The 18,248-nt window shown below is 43.5% G+C and overlaps 1 protein-coding gene across 6 annotated transcripts in view; it reads right to left on the bottom strand.

The window, feature by feature from the left end:
- Positions 1-18,248, bottom strand: part of LOC132905357 (uncharacterized) — a 35,221-nt gene that overhangs the window by 9,312 nt on the left and 7,661 nt on the right. The window contains exon 1 of one of the 6 annotated variants that reach the window (XM_060956569.1): positions 6,656-8,711. The exons of the other annotated variants lie outside the window; for them this stretch is intronic. Coding sequence (XP_060812552.1) covers positions 6,656-7,263 — 608 coding nt within the window. The 5' untranslated portion in view covers positions 7,264-8,711. Of the gene's footprint in view, positions 1-6,655; positions 8,712-18,248 lie in introns of those variants that run through there. 6 annotated transcript variants of the gene reach the window in all.

Raw genomic sequence — 18,248 nt, 5'->3', positions numbered from 1 at the left:
GTGCGACTAATATTTTCCTCGAACCAGTATGGTAATGACTGTCACGAATCAAGATGAAACACAAGCTATAACTGGTCCCTATATCGGTCACGAGATAGCAACTTTCACAATTAAGATCTTAAAAAGAAGAAAACAATCGATAGAGTTAGCGTCGTTATTGTTCCGTAGATTGTTTTGCACGAGACAAAACACGAAATTATAAAGACTTTACGATTTTCACTTAACTGTCAAACTGCTAACTTGCTCGAATTTTACGAAACACCTGAAATCAGTACATAGAATTTATGTTTGCTAACATACACGCATAAATTACAGTTCCGTACTCAAATAGTTAACCTACGCACGTTAGACGTATATATCGGGAAAGTTGAGCAGCAGATTGTTACATCTTCTCGGAAGTAACCCTCGACATCGAGAGGTGGTTTCCGGAGAATTGGAGCGGCGCGTACCGGCAAAAAAAAAAGAGCTCTCGCCACGAGAAACCGTTGACACAGGAACCAAGTGGCATAAACACACTTCGTATGCACCGTTCACACTCCACTTGCACTTTTCACCGCTGCCGTTCGCCGGTCTCGGCAAATCCTTTCTTTCTTCGACCCCCCTGCCCCGGAGGTAGCCGGACGTAGTCGATCGGAGCCGATCGTAGCCAATCGGCCGCGCTTCGCGTCTTTGCACCGTGGCGAAACACTCACCACTTGCCACTCACTCTCGACACACACCGATGATTCCTTTACAACGGGTAGTAAAACGTTAAAGATCATGAAAGGTCATTCGTCTATCGCGAACAAGAAAAAAAAAAAGAAAGAAAAAAGGGAAGCTTCGGACACGACAGAACAAGCGAGTCGCGAAACGAGCAAAGATCGAGTATGGTTACTGCCGCGGTTGGTAAGCCGGTGACTGAAGTCTCGTAATCCTTTTCATCGCTTTCTCCGAGGCGAAGTTACTTGTCCAAAGGCACTAGCACGTTTCACGGACGAAAGTTCTATGACCGTGCCGGCAACCGCTAGCGTATACACGCAGTTCGAACGCGGAGCCTGTTTTCGCGCATTTACGGTTAGACGAAGGACGTCTAACCGACTATAACTCGCGCGAGTAACGCGAATGCCGTCGTGTACAGAAGTCGAAACGATAAAGACGGATGATCGTAGAAACGTAGAGACACAGCGAGAGAGGAAGAGAGATAACGTGAGGGAGAGAGCGGAGTGCAGCAGGTCGGCCGACTGAGGTGGGGTTGCCGTGGTTAGTGCGGTGGCACGAGGGGGCAGGGGGGGTGAGCAGATAGAAGCGCGCGCGTGTGCGTCCGCGCCTAGATTGGGCTAGGTTAGGTTAGGTTAAACGCTTGCCAGGGAACCTTGCAGCGGCGTCCTACTTCTTCTTCGCGAGCGAACGCGCGCTTTCGTCCTCCGTCTCCTCCTACTGCCCTCTACTACCTCCTCTGTTTTATTCGAGGTTGTTATAGTCCTATTCGAACATCGTCGTTTGCGTGTACGATTAAAACCGCGATATTTTTCCTTAAAATAGAATTTTTCACGCGCACACTTTGTGCAAATAACGTCGAAGAATAGTTAAATAGAAAAACACTGATATTCCATCGTGATACGATAAAATAACCTATATCGTATCGATGATACGAATACGAGTAAATTTTTAGACTTTACACTGTGAAAGATGCGAACGGTTTAAAAAACTACCGGGTAAATTATACTCGTAGTCGTGTTTCTTAGTAATTATAATTATAACGATAATACTAGTTTGTCCGGCTTTGTGATGCACATAGGAAATGGAGGTTATATATAACACAAGGAAAAATAAACCGTCTAAAATTGGAAAGTTAACAACTTTAAGCGCGAAGAAATTTAATCAGTGTTATAATTTACAGCGATGAAAGACCGTAAGAAACAAATATTGTTTAATACTGGAAAATAAATTAGAACAATACTGGCACAGGTCGATGTAAGCAATACACGATCTACGGAAAGACACGACGGAAAGGTCAACTTCGCGGCGCAAGTGGGGGAAGAATACGAAGAAGGAAATCTCTGCATCGTCGAAGTTGCTATTATTATTGACAGCGAATGATTACGAGAGAAACTCTTCCTTTTTTTCTCCTTCTGAAACACGTCGGAAAGACTTTCACGGGAGCAAGGAAAATAAAGGAGAAAAAGAACGATTTTGACCTTCGCTTAGTCGCAAAATCACCGCTTGGTATATTTTAGAGCCTTGCGGTTAGAAGAAACCATAACCAAGGTGGAACGATAAAGCAAAACAATTCGCGTGTAGCCTATTTCGTTTTTCCTCTCGTTTTCTAGGAATTTGATTCATGTATTAGAAAGTAGTAAAACTCAAACAGGTTCTTTACTATAAACACCTCTGCAACACATTTAAGAATATATAAACACAGGATCCCAAATTTTAAACAACGTTATAGCAAAACTGCTAAGCTACATAAACACTAATCAGAAACAGATATTTTAAGATGTAGTATTACAGATTTCACAGTCAGATACTTTTAATCCATTCTAAATATATCCACCATAAATTGTATCAGTAAGAGAATTACAAGATAAATGCAGCGAAACAATGATCGTAACTAACGTGTTTTTCCCAGTAACTGATGGTAACGTGTAACTGATCTCAATAAATTACGATATATGGTTATGAAATCGGTTGAATTTCCGGAAATTTCAGAGCGATACGATTAATTACGAAATGACAGAAGAATAAGGAAGAGAAGAAGGAAAGCTCTATGCTAGTGAGATTTGTGCTATTATTATTATTATTATTATTATTATTATTAGTGATGATATCGAACGGTTACGAGAGAATGTGCTCTCCCGCTCCGCTCGCGTTCCTCTCGACCTAATTCGCGAACGCTGACGATCGGAGGAGCGTTCTCGCCTGCTCGAGGCGTCCCTGAGCGCCAAGGACGTTCTCGGGTGCGTTGGTGAACCACACGCGTTCAGGTTCCTCGAAATATTTCACGGAATCAAGCTGAGCTTGAATCTCTCCTTCTCTTAGAAGGATCTCATCGTTGCCCTTAAAAGATCATTGGTCCACCGTCTCCTTTTCGTGACTAATGAGTTACTATTTTTGGACAAACAAGCAGTAGAAAGCGATACAAGATAGATAGGACGAATGTGCTAGGAAATTGTTTCGAACGTTCTGCTTTAAGTAGAAACCGATGTATATAGAAATAAATAAGAAAAAGATTAAATATACGTAGATAGTTTTGAGCGTATTTTCCAAGTGAAATTCTTAATGTTGAGCTTGTCGAAAAGTGGAGCGATTTATCGAAACAGCTATCATGAGGCGGTCGTATCGAAAGCGAGACGACTGCTCGAATGTTAGGACATGTTCGACAAGGCTAGGTGCATTTGCCAGAAACGAGCCGGTCGTCTCGTCCCTGACCGCGAAGGCCTTTCTCGAACGTTGCTGCATCGGTCAGAGGTTGAATTAGATTAAGTCAGGTCTAGACTAGTCCAAAGTTCTGTCATCGTTCGACCAATAGCTGGCGTACGATTTCAGTGAATTTTTAGCTTTGCATTTCCTTGTTCTTACGCCAATATATAAAGCAAAAAACAAATTCGGATCGTTTTCCATAGATCTCAGCAATGCGCGATAAAACGAGGGACAGATTAAGATTGTTGATCGTCGAGTTTTCGAAATACTCAGCGATATTGTATGAAATTGACGACGCTGTCTCTCGACATTTCACTATTAGGTGTAAAGATTACTCGAACGTCGCCGTTACCTTCGCGTAAAAAGCAACCGTTAATTTAATAAAAAACGATCGATTCTTCAAATTCCATCGTCAAGAGGAAAAAATGGCCTCACTGTAGAGGCTGAAAGAAATGGTTGAAACGCCGCGCGAGCGTGCGGGGAGCATGCGCGTTATCCAATAACGAAATTAAAACGTCACCACTTTCGAACGATAATAAGGCGAGCACGTCTTCGAAAATATCCGAGAAGAGATAACGATCGGCGGACCATTAGCGTTTTGGTCCGTTGAAATTGCAAAATGCAGTACTCGATCCCGGTATTTAATTTAAGAGGATGAACGGTAATAAAAATCGTTTCGCCCGCGTTGGAATTCCCAAAACCAGTCACGTGTTTCATTGGACGACCATGATGCAAATGGTTCTTCGGGGGAACCTTGCACGCTCAAGGATTCGCGGACGAACCGACGAAGATAGCCGTGAAACTCTGCCCGGTTCTGCGCCTTTTCCACATAAGATCACGCGGCGTTCTACGAGAAACGACGATATATCACGAGGTGGAATGACGAAAGGAGGACGGTCGATTCTCGGCCCGAGGTCGCTCGTAGGTCAAACCGCCGTCGCGGAGACGACCCTGGTCGCCTGTTTGTGCACCAAAGATGGTTGGGTCGTCGCCGATCGTTTTCTCGTTCTTTCCAATCGACTGATTTTCGACAGTGTAACATGTGCAATTTCACCGGATCGTCCTGCGAACGACGCCGATACTTTTCGCCACTCTGTGAACATCGACTGCCCGCATCGATGCCACTCGTAGTTTATGTCAATCATAAAATTATGAAATTTTTATGGTAGATTCGTTGCTCAATATCGAAACTCGATAAAATTTGTAAAAAAACAACGCACAGTTACGTACAATACGAATCGTTTCTTGTTTCAACGTTTTAATGAATTCTATAAAACATTTATTCTTAACCGATATATCTGCTTTATGTAATTGTTTATGAAGTTCCGGAGGAATTAGCAAATTAATTACCTAATTAGATTGTGCTGGAACGAAAGAAGTAAGCTAACATTGAGGAGGAGAAAATGAATACGCGTCCTTGGTGATATCATATTTGCGAATAGATATACACTGGACGCGACAAGGTTTAAGGTAAAGTATCGTAGAAAACGTTCTACGAGTCTACGAGAGACCTACAAAGTATTTTCACGTATCGTTATTTTGGATCACGACCGAAGCGATAACGATTCTCAGTATCGATAACACTGCGATCGTTGCCTTGTTTTTCAGATCGGAACGCTCTTGCGCGTTCTTCGACTTTTAGATTAACTACTACATCTACCTGCTTAAAAGAGGCAACGAGAATCCGTTAAAACCAAGCAAAAAAAAAAAAAAAAATGCATTTCGTGTGATTTTTATCTTCTCGGTGAAGACGAAGATATTAAAAGAAAATAACGAATGCCCGCAAAATGAAATTTAAGCAGATACGCATTATCTGTTTGTAAAAACAAAAGCATTTTTATCAACCGGTCGAGTACAATGTAACGAAAACAGAGAGGTAAGAAGGATCAAAGGTGTAAAAATGTGATCGAATTGGAAGTGGTAAGATGTTCAAGAAGAGCTTAAAACGAAGACAGATGTTGAAGAATTATCTGCATTATCTGCACGTGCGTCAAGGAAAAAGATAAAGACGTAGAGTTTCATTGGTCAACACGAACTAGCGAAGACCATATAGAAAGACGTCCAACATCCGTGTTTCTGACGCGTTCTCCAGCTCGTGTCTCGCTTACCTACGCACATTTTCCTACTCAGCTCAGTATACATCATTACGTACAATGTACTTTTACGTTCATGCTCACAAGCAGATAACGAATCTTACTCGTAATTACGAGTCTCTTCTTAACGGCATAGATTCTTGTTTGTTTTATATATTTTAGACAGATTAAAAATTCTTCGATTATAAAACTGGTGAAATTAAAAATATCTTAAAAATGATCTTAGCTTTGCGATTGTCTTTTGTTAGATGGATTACTTCGACACAAATTCGATCTCGAGTAATTTCCATGACTCGTATTCTCATTCCAGCAGTAACAGTCTTGCAACTGAATCACGTTACTGCAGAAAAATTAACGAGACCTTCCTAACTGTAATCATGTAATAGCTATTTTGTGCACGTAAAAAATTATGTAACTATCTTCGCGTGTACCGTACACACCGTTAACTTGAATTTTATCGTTGCGAATCGAAATAAAATTTATATCTACCCGTGCTGTCATGGAAAAAAATGATCGTAACGTCAAAGGAAAGTAATATCGTCTTCGACTTTAATACGAGTGTCCCTATTCTGTTAAAAAGTCGAATGGCGTGACCTTGAAGCGTGACCTTGAAATTAAAGACGCGAAGAAGAAACTCGAAGTGGAAACCCGAACCATCGAGTTTCTTCGTGATATGTACTATAGTTTCTGTAGCTCTCATAGACCGAGAGAAAACAGCGAGAGTTACGAGTGATCCGTGATTGTGGATCAATGCGCCGTCGTTCCTACCAGAGGTCGCGCCGAAGGTCTTCTTGGTTGCCGCGCTCTTACTAAACGTCGTAATCACCGATGTTTCCTCTTTCAGCTAGCAAGCTAATCTTTATTAACCTCGATTGATTAACCATTTCATTTGAACAACGACGTTTCTGCTTTCGTTAAATAAAAAGTTAGAAACATGGTAACACGAAATCTCGTGTACGGTTTCAACAATGGAACGAAAAATATACAAACGATACGAAATATGATAACAATTCGTTACATATAAATAAGGAAGAACAATCGAAGAGACACGAAGAGATATAAACAATATAAGAAACTAGAATGCCTTATCACTTCCGATACTAGATTCGTCCTCGAATTCCTGATCGAGAACGTAATCGTTGGGACCGAGTGAAAAGACTCACCGTGGTGCGGGTTTGAGTCCGAGGGCAAGCAGTACGTCCATGCCCGCCATATTTTGCTCTTGGTTCACTTGATTGCCACTCTTGGCACGTTGTTGGTGTTGGTGCTGCTCCTGCTGCTGCTGCCGCTGCCGCTGCTGCGGCTGTTGCTGCTGCTGCTGCCGCCTTTCCGTGGCCGGCTGATGGTGCTGCTGCTTGCTTTCAGACAGACCGTTCTTGCCGATCACTTTCTGGCCGGTTAGCATTTTAGCATGGGTGACCTTGAGGAGGGAGCGCTTCGCGTCCTCGACCAGCATCTTGGTGACCGGCTGTACGTTCACCGGCACGCCGATCGTCGGTACGGCACCACGACGCAGCCTACTGCGCGCAGGAAGACCAAGCACAAGGTGCTCCATATCCTTCTCGTAAGAGTCGTTGGTGAAGTGGAGGGAGCATATACGCGCAGTTTGTATGTTGAACGGTATCTCGCCGTTCGAGAGGGGCACGCGACCGCACGCGCGCACCCATCGTGAGCGTACTTCCGGTATCTGGGGGAATCGATGGTAGCGGATACAACGACCGCGGGTTTGACGATGACTGTTGCGGCACGTAGCCACGGCGCACTGCGGCATCGTAACCTCTTAATCCGTTGTCTCCTTAGTATAAAATAGTTACACGCACACACAGTGTTTCGCGCACACTCAACAAACACGCGATAACACCTCTCTACGACATCCTCGATGATAAGGTTGGAAATTCTATCGTCGTCCAACATCCATCTTCACAATGTCATGATTTCCAGAATACCAACGTTGCTCTCATAACTCACGAAATAACACAAAGTACTATTCTTTCACTTTAGAGCGTAAGTGGGCGTTTTGCAGCGATCCTTTGTTTCTGGCGATCGATGTACGCGTCGGTAACCAGAGTTTTCCCGGTGCGAACAGATGCGATCCAATCCTCTTCTTCCCAGTGAACGATTCTTGAAATTGTTCCGGTAGTTAATCGACGAAGCGTCATTAACGACGTAAACTTCGTTTACTTTGGTAATGAACGCGTGACTAGATGCGTTTTGCCGAGTGAGCTGCTTTGCCAGGAATCGGTGACACTTCGATACTCAAAACAGACGCACGTGGGTGTGCATGGATCCACACGAACACTGACAAACGCGGCAAAAATGGAAATGTTCGACGTTCAAATTGTTCGATCGGCTTCTGTTGGATCCTTTGAATGTTTTCTTTTTTTTTTTTTTTTTTTTTTTTTTTTTAAGACACTGCACGTGTGTGGCCCGATAGAGGAAGAACCGTTTCTTTTCTAAAGGACGAGCGTGGTAGGCGGAAAATCTTAAAACGTAAACGTACCACTGCCGATATCGTTGAATGTGAGAAACAAGAGCGAGACGGTCACGCGACGGAAGCACTCTTGCGTACTCTGGATGACCGCGGGAGGTCGAAAGGGCATCGGTACCGCCCTGCGTGCGACGCCCTGCGAACTGTGGCTAGCGACGTAGAAGGGGACCGAAGATCAAAGAGCGAAAGAGAAGAGTAGACAACGAGGAGACTGGAGGGGGAAAGGGAGCACGGACGGCGGAGTACCAAAAAACGATGTGTGCGTAGGCCTTCGAGCAGACGCCTCCACTTCCTCACGACTCAAATTCAAAACGTCACACGCACACGCGGTCGCGCGTCTCCTATAAATCGACCGTCCACCGCACGAGGGTGGGAGTTGTAAAATGAAGAAAGAGCAACAGCAACACGACGGCGACGATCGGGGAAACGCGTGTGTACCGCATACGTCTTTTTCCGCAACACGTGCGAGAGACGGGTCCGCGTTGTCGGCGGAAGGTGTCGCCTCGCGTACCTTTCTCCGTTCGTGACGATCAGCGCTGTTTGATCGTGACGTTGATTGGTGGGCGGATCGTCAAGATGGCGACGGATGACGGTAGCCGAACGACGATCGTCGACGAGAGAGCACGAAAATCACCGAACTTGTTAGTGTATACGACTCGTGGTAGTCACGAGAGAACACCAAGGGGCAATCGCTGTTGCTGCCGTCGCGTCTTCTTCTGAACTGACTGAAGGACGGAAACGGAGACCGTTCTTAACTTGCACGAGGGTAGTGACACTTTGAAAAATAAATACAACTGCCGTAGCGTGGCACACGATAGTAACGAAGCACTGAGTATTGCTGACAGACAGCTTACTAACTACTGAACGCGCGCTGCTTCTCCTTCAGACTGGCCGATCGGGTCCGGCCGTAGAACAAGAGACAGCCAGTGGCAGCTGCGTGTGCCTCCTCGTGTCTGCGTGAAGCCGGTGAACCAATGATCGTGCTCCAATGCCGTCGCGGCAGGGATGACGAGTATTGTGGAGGGGGGACAGGGTTGGAAGGAAGAGAGACCAGGGAGACAGGGAAAAAGAGGGAGGTCACCGCTACCGGCTAGGGTCCTTCAGGGGTTCGCTACCCCTCGAACCATGCGGTCCTCCTTGTCTCTGTTATTCGGTATAACCAACCGCTACCGATCTCTTCTCTTTCCTCGCCGTCCTTCTCGTGCGCTTTGCGACCCTTCTCCTTCAGCCACGATGCGCTTCCTCAACCTGGTCCTCACAGGGGCGTTAGGTTACGCGTACTCTTTTTCTCTTCATCTCCACGATTGCTTCGCGTTCGCTTTGTCTGCGACAACATGCTGAACCCGCTGCTTCCTACCGACGACGACTATTGTCCAACACTGGCCAAACACGCGTTAAGCGTTAAAGAAAATCAGATTTTGCCTTTGTGCTTCGTCGAATTTAGTCTCGGAAGTCCGTCATCATCGGAAGGAAGAAATATGTCCTCCGCTTTCATATCGCAGACGCTTCCTATTGTAGAATCTTGCTTGGGATCACCATGGAAAATTCCGTTTCGTATCGTTTCGTTACGAAAGGACTCTGATGGGACGCAGAGTCCTACAGGAGGCCTTCTAAAAATAATCGAAGCGAGGAGTTCGATTACAGTAAGGAGCACTCGCGATGGAATCTTCGATCGAACTCTCCGAATGTGTAATCGCTTCTCCTAATACGTCAGCGCACGTACGAACGTATTCCGAGTACGTTCATTTGTCTTCGAATAGAGTACACTTTTTCAGACACGTTTGAACGGTTGATAAAGTTGAACTTTTAATTATTCGATTCAACTGTTTAGAGAGTATAGCATTCGTAGAAAGTTTCTTGCCGATGAATGAACATTCTTCTGATAAGACTGTTTCGTCTAAATATATCACGCGTTTAAATAACGCAGAGAAAATATAGTACGTACACCTGTATACTTATTTTTAATTTTACCATAACAGGTAAGATCAGTTCAAGTAAAAAAGACGCGAGTTTAAGCCCAAAGCGAATAGAAATTGGATAAATTCCTGCAATGAAAAGAATTCGATAGATTTAACACCTTGGCGAACAAGGTGGAAAGCACAGTTTCGTAGCTATACTGTGTATCGTAGAATTCAATTTCCCATAACCAGATGTAGTCGAAACTTGAAATATCCTAAGAGACTAATAATATAGAAGTTTCCTTATTAATTTCTAATTCGTTTGCAATGAAAAATCGTGAATCGTTGACACGCAATTTCAAAGCCGGTATATTCAAATTGTGAATACTTTCCAGATCGATGTTCTAATCAATGCTGGCGAACCTTGCTTATATTGTTTCATTCTACGCACTTTGTATCGATATTTCGACGGGATTCTATCGCGTATCTGAGAATACAGTAGTATTCCTCTCCTATTGCAGCTAATCAGGTTCTCATGGCATCTTATGTGGCACAAAGGAAGGAGAACTTGACCCCGTTCGATCGCAACCGAACCGAAACTGCACGATCAATAAGTCCGGTTAATTGTGTGGATACAAGAAAATTCCGTGAACCGACCGACCCAGGATCGACGTCCTCTATCAAATCATCCGAATCGATTTTAATTGTTCGAGCGGCCGATGACAAAAAAGGAAACGCGGTCGAAGAACGAAGTTGGAGGAAAGCGTTGCAGCAACGATTCTAGGACATTTCTGTATTTGTTCAAGAAGATCGTGATGCTGGAGGGTCAGCCTCTTGCTTCGAGAAAAAAGCAAGTAAAAAGGGGAGGAGATCTGGCATTGAGCGAGGAATCACCGGGGATGTTGGCACACGACATCCCTCGTCCCTGCAACACCTTAAATGCTTCCAACGCTTCTAGATATTACTTAGAACGTGGCTATAGCCACGAATAAAATGGAACGACTCGGTTCCTACGTTGACGCGTAAAATCGGAAAAATTGATTTTTCAGTAAATTATTAATACACATATAAAAAGAAGCTTTCGCTCTACTGGACATTTAGGCATTTTTATACGATAAGCGATGTTTTTTTATGACTTTTAGAAAGTACTATCCCGATCCGGCTCCAAAAGAAGCTAAGTTTGATCAAACTTTATCACACTTTAGATGATGTTAGGTTTTAATAAAAAAGAACTTAAGATGTCAAATAATTTATACAATAACGAAACAATCCTCCTTTTAAATCGAAATTTCAAAATAATTTATCGTATGGAAAAAAGAGGCGCGTCTCGGTTACTTATAAGTTTATTTAATAATCACCGATCGATTAACCTAAATGGGTCGATTGAAAGAAGCTTGTAAGATTGCACATATGCGTGGAATCTAGATTTTCAATATGTGTATCATCGTTGATAAGGAACTGGTCCGAGAATTTCTCAAGGGCGAGAGAAACAAATTAACAATCTATTTCGGCGATACTAGGTTCACCACATCGGTCATTTTGGTTCGATAATCAAGACACGCGTACCAGATAATGTATGTTGTTCCGTGTATTAGTGGGATTAATGGCATCCAGTTATATCGCTATAGATGTAGTTCGTTCTGCGTACGACAGACAGATTTTCTTCGTTGGATGAAGAACAAGTACAGATCTATTTAATGGTCATTAACGCGAGTTCGCATCGATTCGTGGTTTTTTTTTGTCGCGTTAACGTTTCTTTTCGCTGCTTGTAAATCCTTGCTTTCACCCGGAATTAACGAATTTGAATTTTTGAACTTATCGACTCGAACCAGACGATGATGTTGAAATCAGAGTTATTCGTTGTTATCTTTAGCGCGCAGTAAAAATAATCTCCCGTATTGTCATCAATAACAGAAGGTATTCGACGAGGCTCGACGTAGACGCTCTAGTTCCAAGACAAACGTTCTCCTGCAACGCAACAGCTTCCCATCGATTCTCGAAGAGGATCTTTCCCCTTATGCGATATCGTATAACCAGTGCGACGAACGCGTCGAGGTATCTCCCCCACGTTCCCAATCGTTCTTTCTCCTTCTCGGCAGCGGCTCAACGATTTTCTCGGAACGCTTCTGCGGAAACCGACTATGTCCTGGTACCAGAATCGTGTTCTAACAGAAACATCTTCATGGCGTGGTTCTCTGGAGAGTTTTTGTCTGGATGCGTGACCAGTGCGTTCGCTCTTTTGACCGCGTGGAGCCAACGAGAAGCCATCGAAAAGAGAAGCAGGCACGAAAGCCCAGACTTCGTCGGTGTGGTTCACGCGGCCTCTCAAATAAGGACAGACCGATTTCCGGTGGTCTCGCTCTTCCCTCCGTACCACCGTGGCAACCTGACCCCACCATCAAACGATCGAGGGTAACCTTTCTCTTTCTTCCTTGTTGTCCCAAGACTCTTCTTTCTTAGTCCAATGCGACGAGGAACAGAGGGGGGGGGGAGAGAGAGAGAGAGAGAGAGAGAAAACGTTGCACGTTTCGCTTCTTTTCATGACGATACGCAGCCGCTCGTCTCACTCTCCAACGCGGCTACTAGAGCACGTTTTCGCTTCTTCCTCCGTTGGTCGGCTAGAACGGTCGTTCTTTCTTTCTTCGTCCAATATTAGAAGCCAGTAACTCTGTCCTCGTCTTTGTTCATCTTTGTTGCGTGGATGGTCTTAGCAGGGCAGGCTGTGTGCGGGCGCTCCGCACAGCTGGCACAGGAGGGAAATAAGCCGAGGCGTCTCCAACTTGGGGCCACCAGACACGACCGCCTGGAGAACGACCAAGAAGGATGCGCAGCTGCGACTCCCTTTCGCCGTTTTACACGGCAACTCGGCTGCTACAGGTCGAAAAATCCTCTTCGTGGGACGAAAGAGGACTTGTCTGGCCGTGGGTTGCCCACAATCGAGCTACGCGATTTTAACCGCCTTTTCTTTTAATCTGTCCCACCGTTATCTCCTAGAAACGGAAGTATTCCGCGATAGGCCACGTCGTACAACGTCGTCGCTTTGTAATCTTCCTCGCTGTTCTCTGCTTCTCTAGCCGCGACTGCGTTCTCGTATCGTCACGTTTACGCGTCAAAATCAATTCTATCATCGTGTTACGCGATACGAAATCATTAAAACAGACATTGATGGCATAATTACTTATACGCATACGAATTGCTAATTTACTTCTTAATTTTTCTATTCCTATCGAGACCAGTTGCTCGTCTCAATTCTATCAAAATATTCCAAGGTTATGATTTTTAATTGGAAAACGTTAATGCAAATTGTGGCGTACGGTGTATTGATTAACATTTCGATTTTACATAACAAAAGAACAAAATGTCAAAGAAATTTTGCTGAACATTTCCATTAAAATTCCCATTGATCGAACTTAATTTGAAATTGCTAGAACATGGACGTCGCCGTCATAACGGCGGCAATAATTGCACGACTGCGGGAATGTATACTGTGTCGCCAGAAACCGTAATCGGAACTTGATGCGACTGGTGCCAACCCATCTTCGAACATGAGTCTGTTAGTATGAACACCGGAGCATGCGTATTCCGACGCATTCACCGAGTACGCAGAGGATCGAAAAGTTTCTGCCCGAGGGCGGCTGAGATGGTACCAGTGATCAGTTTCCTACTATCTTTCTGTCCCCTGTTTGACAACGTTACTTTAAAATTCGTAAATATAAAGGTTCTATTTTCACAATAATACGAAACACATGTACACCGAGAACCTATATTCTTAACGTGTACATGTTTAATAAGACGTAAATAAACTCTATTTATATCTGTGATAATATTGTTTCCAATGATTAGTAATCGACATATTTTCAAACGAACAAATTGTTTGCCAGCGGTCAAGCAATCGGGCAAACAAACACGGGAGAATCACTCGAAGAAGTATACCGGTGTAGTGACTCATTGGTCAAAGTATTTGCACGCAAGAAAATATATCTGTACGTTACCATAGAAAAATATCACGACATGATCGGTTAATACGATATGATCCACGGTAACCAGCTTATCGTTGATAAAAAGCTGCGCGTCCAAATAAAGAAAAGTTCTTACTAGTTTCATAACAAAGTTCGATCGAACGTGGTCGGTAACCACGCGTTAACTTGCATTCCTTACGTACGCGTGGTTTCAGCAGAACGAAGCAAACCGGGCGGGAGAGTGAAATTTACGTTGACCGCGTGGCGAGGCAGAAGCGTCGTCGGCGGTTCACCAACGAGCGTAGAAAGAGGCGGAGGGAAAGCAGCGGGAAAAGAAAGCACGCGGCGGTGTGGCGCGGCGTAACGTGGTATATTATATATTTAGCCGGAAACGGTGGAAAGCAGGCTTTGATGGGCTCACCTGGCTTCGCAAGATTTTTCATCGTTTCTCCAGGTTGCCTCTCGGCTCCTTTTCCAACCACTTCGTCCGCTTATTACGCCAACCTAAGGCATGGTATCTTTGGTACACGGGCGCATTCTAGGTGGTTCACCCCTCTCTCTTAAGAGGCAACCATCCCACTCGCGTGGTTCTTCCTATCTTCGTCTCGCTTTAACACCGGTGTGACTGTGAAGCTCGAGTGAAAGGGAACGAGAGAAGGGGAGACACCCTTCATCCTTGAGGCGGGGTCCCGGCCACCCCGCTGCTAGGTTCGCTAGGATCAATACCCGCCATCCGATCCAAAGTCCAAGCCACCCTCTCTTTGCCTGCGCTGCTTTCCTGTGCCTGCTTGCCTGCCAAAACCTGCCAACTTTGTCTGTCCAAGTCTCCGGAGAATTCGAGTGGCTTCCCAAATCCGTCATCACCGAGATGCTTTCGAATCACCGAACGGCCGCTCGAGGCTTCGTGGACAGCGCGATTATTCGCCGTGTCACCTTGACAGCATCCGACCAATACATGATCGATCATCGCGTATAGACTAGATACGTATAGGCGATTCGTACAGTAAGATTAAAGTAAGAAACGCAGGTGGGAAAATTTCCACGATAATAAGGTCGCGGCTATCGAGGAAGTTGGTTTAGATACCGCGTGACGGATCGTTGAAATCTTCCGAATTTACCAGTTCAGAAACTAAGTAACAGGTACCGTTCGTACTATTCGAACGACATACGTTCATATAGAGCTTGTTAATCGCGTAATTTTCCGAACTAGAGGACCTTAACAGTCGTAGTTGACAAGAAATTAGAGAATTAAATACGTCAAGATGCGTTAAACGCATTGAAAGATCATAAGATAAACAGAAATATCCGTCAATTTCTCTTTAAATAACTTCTATACACTTGTTGATCTTTTTCGTTCTTTCGATTTTATTGAATCGGTTAAATCAACATAATCCTCGATTAAATCACCCCAGCTGTTACCACAATTGGACATTCGGACTTTCGCGGTCGGCATAAGGCAACGCTGGACCTCGACAAGCTCGTGTAGTTTAAAAAAATTTCGCTTATCGATAATTTTTTCGAAATTGACACGATACTTCTCTTGCGATCGTGTCTCGAGTCAAGAAAACACCTTGTGCTAAAATAAAAACCAAGCAGATGCATTGTCGTATGGTCGCGTGGTTAGTAATGTATAAAGTATGACCATCCGATCGGTTGTACCAAGTTATGTTTAATTCATCCTTTCTTTGTCCCCGTTACACCAGGTACAAAGCCGACGTTTCCAATGCACCGGAGAATCGTTTTCGGAATTGGAGAACCGTGCACCAAATCGTTGTATCGTGCATTATCATATCCCTCGCGAGACCGCAAAGTTTTCTCTACATCGCCACTTAACAATCTCGATAATTAAATAATTAAGTTTCACGAAATATTTTGAGCAAGTCGCGTGCTGAAGATATTTCAGCGAAACGAAAGGCAACTTTTCTTTCTTCTAGTACAAATGGCAAAACCTGTGGTATCGCGTTTCGAAACCCTTACACGTTTTAATCTTTGTGTGTATTTAAAAGGGCTACCGCTGGATCGATCTAGTTTCATATTCGAGTTTGACGAGTACTCGTCAAAGAGAATACACAAAAGCGTGCCTGTTGCTTCCACATTAAACCAGTTAACTAAAAATCGTCGAGTTCTATATTCTGTACCATATACGAACCAAACTGCTGACTGGTTTTTTACGCTAGTTTGTCGATACGTTAAAAGGTATTTTACATTCCTTTATATTAGATTCATACTTTTCATACTGCTAATCGAATACCAGCTAGACATCGATAAATTTTCTACGCAAAAATCTGTACGCCCAAAGAGATATATATTCGGTGATATATCTTATATCTATTGGATAGATATCCGCCGTTTATGCGATGTTAAATTATCGTGGTAGCAGGAGGTAGACGACTCGAATGATGTACGAGGACGTAAAAAAGGAAAAATTAAAATGACTCTACTATGAAAAAGACACAGAAATATTAGGTCGTTTGAAAAGTTTCTTTTATTTATATTATTTTATCTAATTACGAATGATCCATTTTGTTCTATCAAAATAAAGATCACAACCTTCGACAGATTATCAGTTTCACGTTTGTATAAAAATACGTCATTGTAAAAGACCTGTCTGTAAAAGAAACACTTCGGACGATTTAATATAATTGATAGCTATCGGCATTCGCAATATGAAAAACAAGAATAAGCAATTGCAGTTATTAAAGCCAGGAAGGAAATTAAAATCGTTTCAACGTCGCATCGAAATCGCTCGTCCGAGCACCTCGTCGTTAAAGTCTAAACGGTGACAACGGCAAGCAACCGATATATAGAAATCTTTCCAATTATTCGAATCGCGATGGCGATGTATCTACGCGTAAAGAAAACCATAAATCCGTCGGTGAAGAAACTCGCGTCTTTTTTTCCAGTCTGGAAGCAAAAGGGTTGAAAGGAAGATCCATCGGTTCGCAGGATGGAACCCATATAGCGTCTCGTAGCGCGTTAGGAACCTGCTCTTTCTTCCTCTCGTTACTGCTATAAACGCGATAGCGTAACAGGGGTCAGAGCCCGTTTGGAGGGCGGAATTGCGAGGGGGATTTCCAGGAGGGGGATGACCGTGGTGGTGAAACGCACTGGGGCTGGAAGGCACGCCCGAGGGTGGTATTGCACGACGGTAACGGATGGTAACCGACCGGGTTTGGATCACCGGATGACGTCATTGCTGCGTTACCAGGATACCAAAGATCAAAGACCAATGAAAACGTCACCTTCTCCTCACACGAACAACCTCTGAGGTCGAAGTCAACCTAACAATAGATTTTTTCTTTTAGTCTCTCTCTTTCTCCGTATCTCTGACCCTCTACCTTTCTTTATCTTTACTACACTGTTGAATCATTTCACGATACTGACTGTTGTGCTTATGGTAATGACGCTTCTGTCTTCGTTATCGATTTCTATCTTGACTGTACGACGACGACAGACAGTCATACGACATCGAGGATATAGCCGAGATTACGTGGCACGACGATCGCTGATATTTTATTTATACCTGTTGTCAGATATCCGAGGCGAAGGATTCGAGGAGACCCGCTCCAAAGAATAATCTATGATAATTATTTCATCCTGCGTTTATTCCGCCTTATTGGATCAAGCGTTCTTAATCTTCGACCTTGGAACAGCTAAGACATTTTTCTGGAATGCAAATGCCCCTTCGGGAATCGGCTGCCATGGTTCACCAGTGATTTATTTCGAGATCACCAGTGATTATCACGGCTGATTCGATGATACCTACGGCGGTATCTTGGATCGATGGCCAGTTTCGATTCTCTATTTTCGTCACGTCGTCGATACGAAATTACGTTTCGACAGTATACGAAAAAGGAAAAAAGAAATAATATATTGTAAACTAATTGCACGAGTAATAAATTTGTATAAGTAATACATTTGTATTTTTTATAATATATTTGTACGAATAATGTATTTCTAAAATTTGGGGAAATCATAATAGGTATAATATATTTCAATTTATTGGAACGAACTTTAACCTTAAAACTCGGTCATTTTATTTACGACGGTTGTCCTAAATTCCATTTACTTTATCATTCAATACCTGCTATCATTTCTTAGATCAGTATCATTTAACAATGCTAATTGCAAGCTTCCGTTTGGTCAGATCAAAACGTGTGTTAAACATAAAAAAGGTTATTCATCCTAAATCGCTTCTATCGTTCGAAACAAATAATAGTGTGGTCTATAATTCCTCCTAATGAATAAAACCTAGTATGTTTAAAATCTCCTCCGTAAAATTGTCTACAATTTAATACTGCATTTTCATATTAAAAATTTAGACAGTCCTACTCGTGGTATAAAGTTTTAGGCAGTTAAACGGACAGAAATTACGGATTTCCAGTTATTCAAATATATTGCAGACTATTGC

This window comes from Bombus pascuorum, chromosome 3 (genome assembly GCF_905332965.1).
Source record: "Bombus pascuorum chromosome 3, iyBomPasc1.1, whole genome shotgun sequence".
In the NCBI taxonomy this organism is placed as follows: Eukaryota; Metazoa; Arthropoda; class Insecta; order Hymenoptera; family Apidae; genus Bombus; species Bombus pascuorum.
Note: the sequence above shows the minus strand (reverse complement) of the source record. Positions and strands in the feature narration are given on the sequence as shown.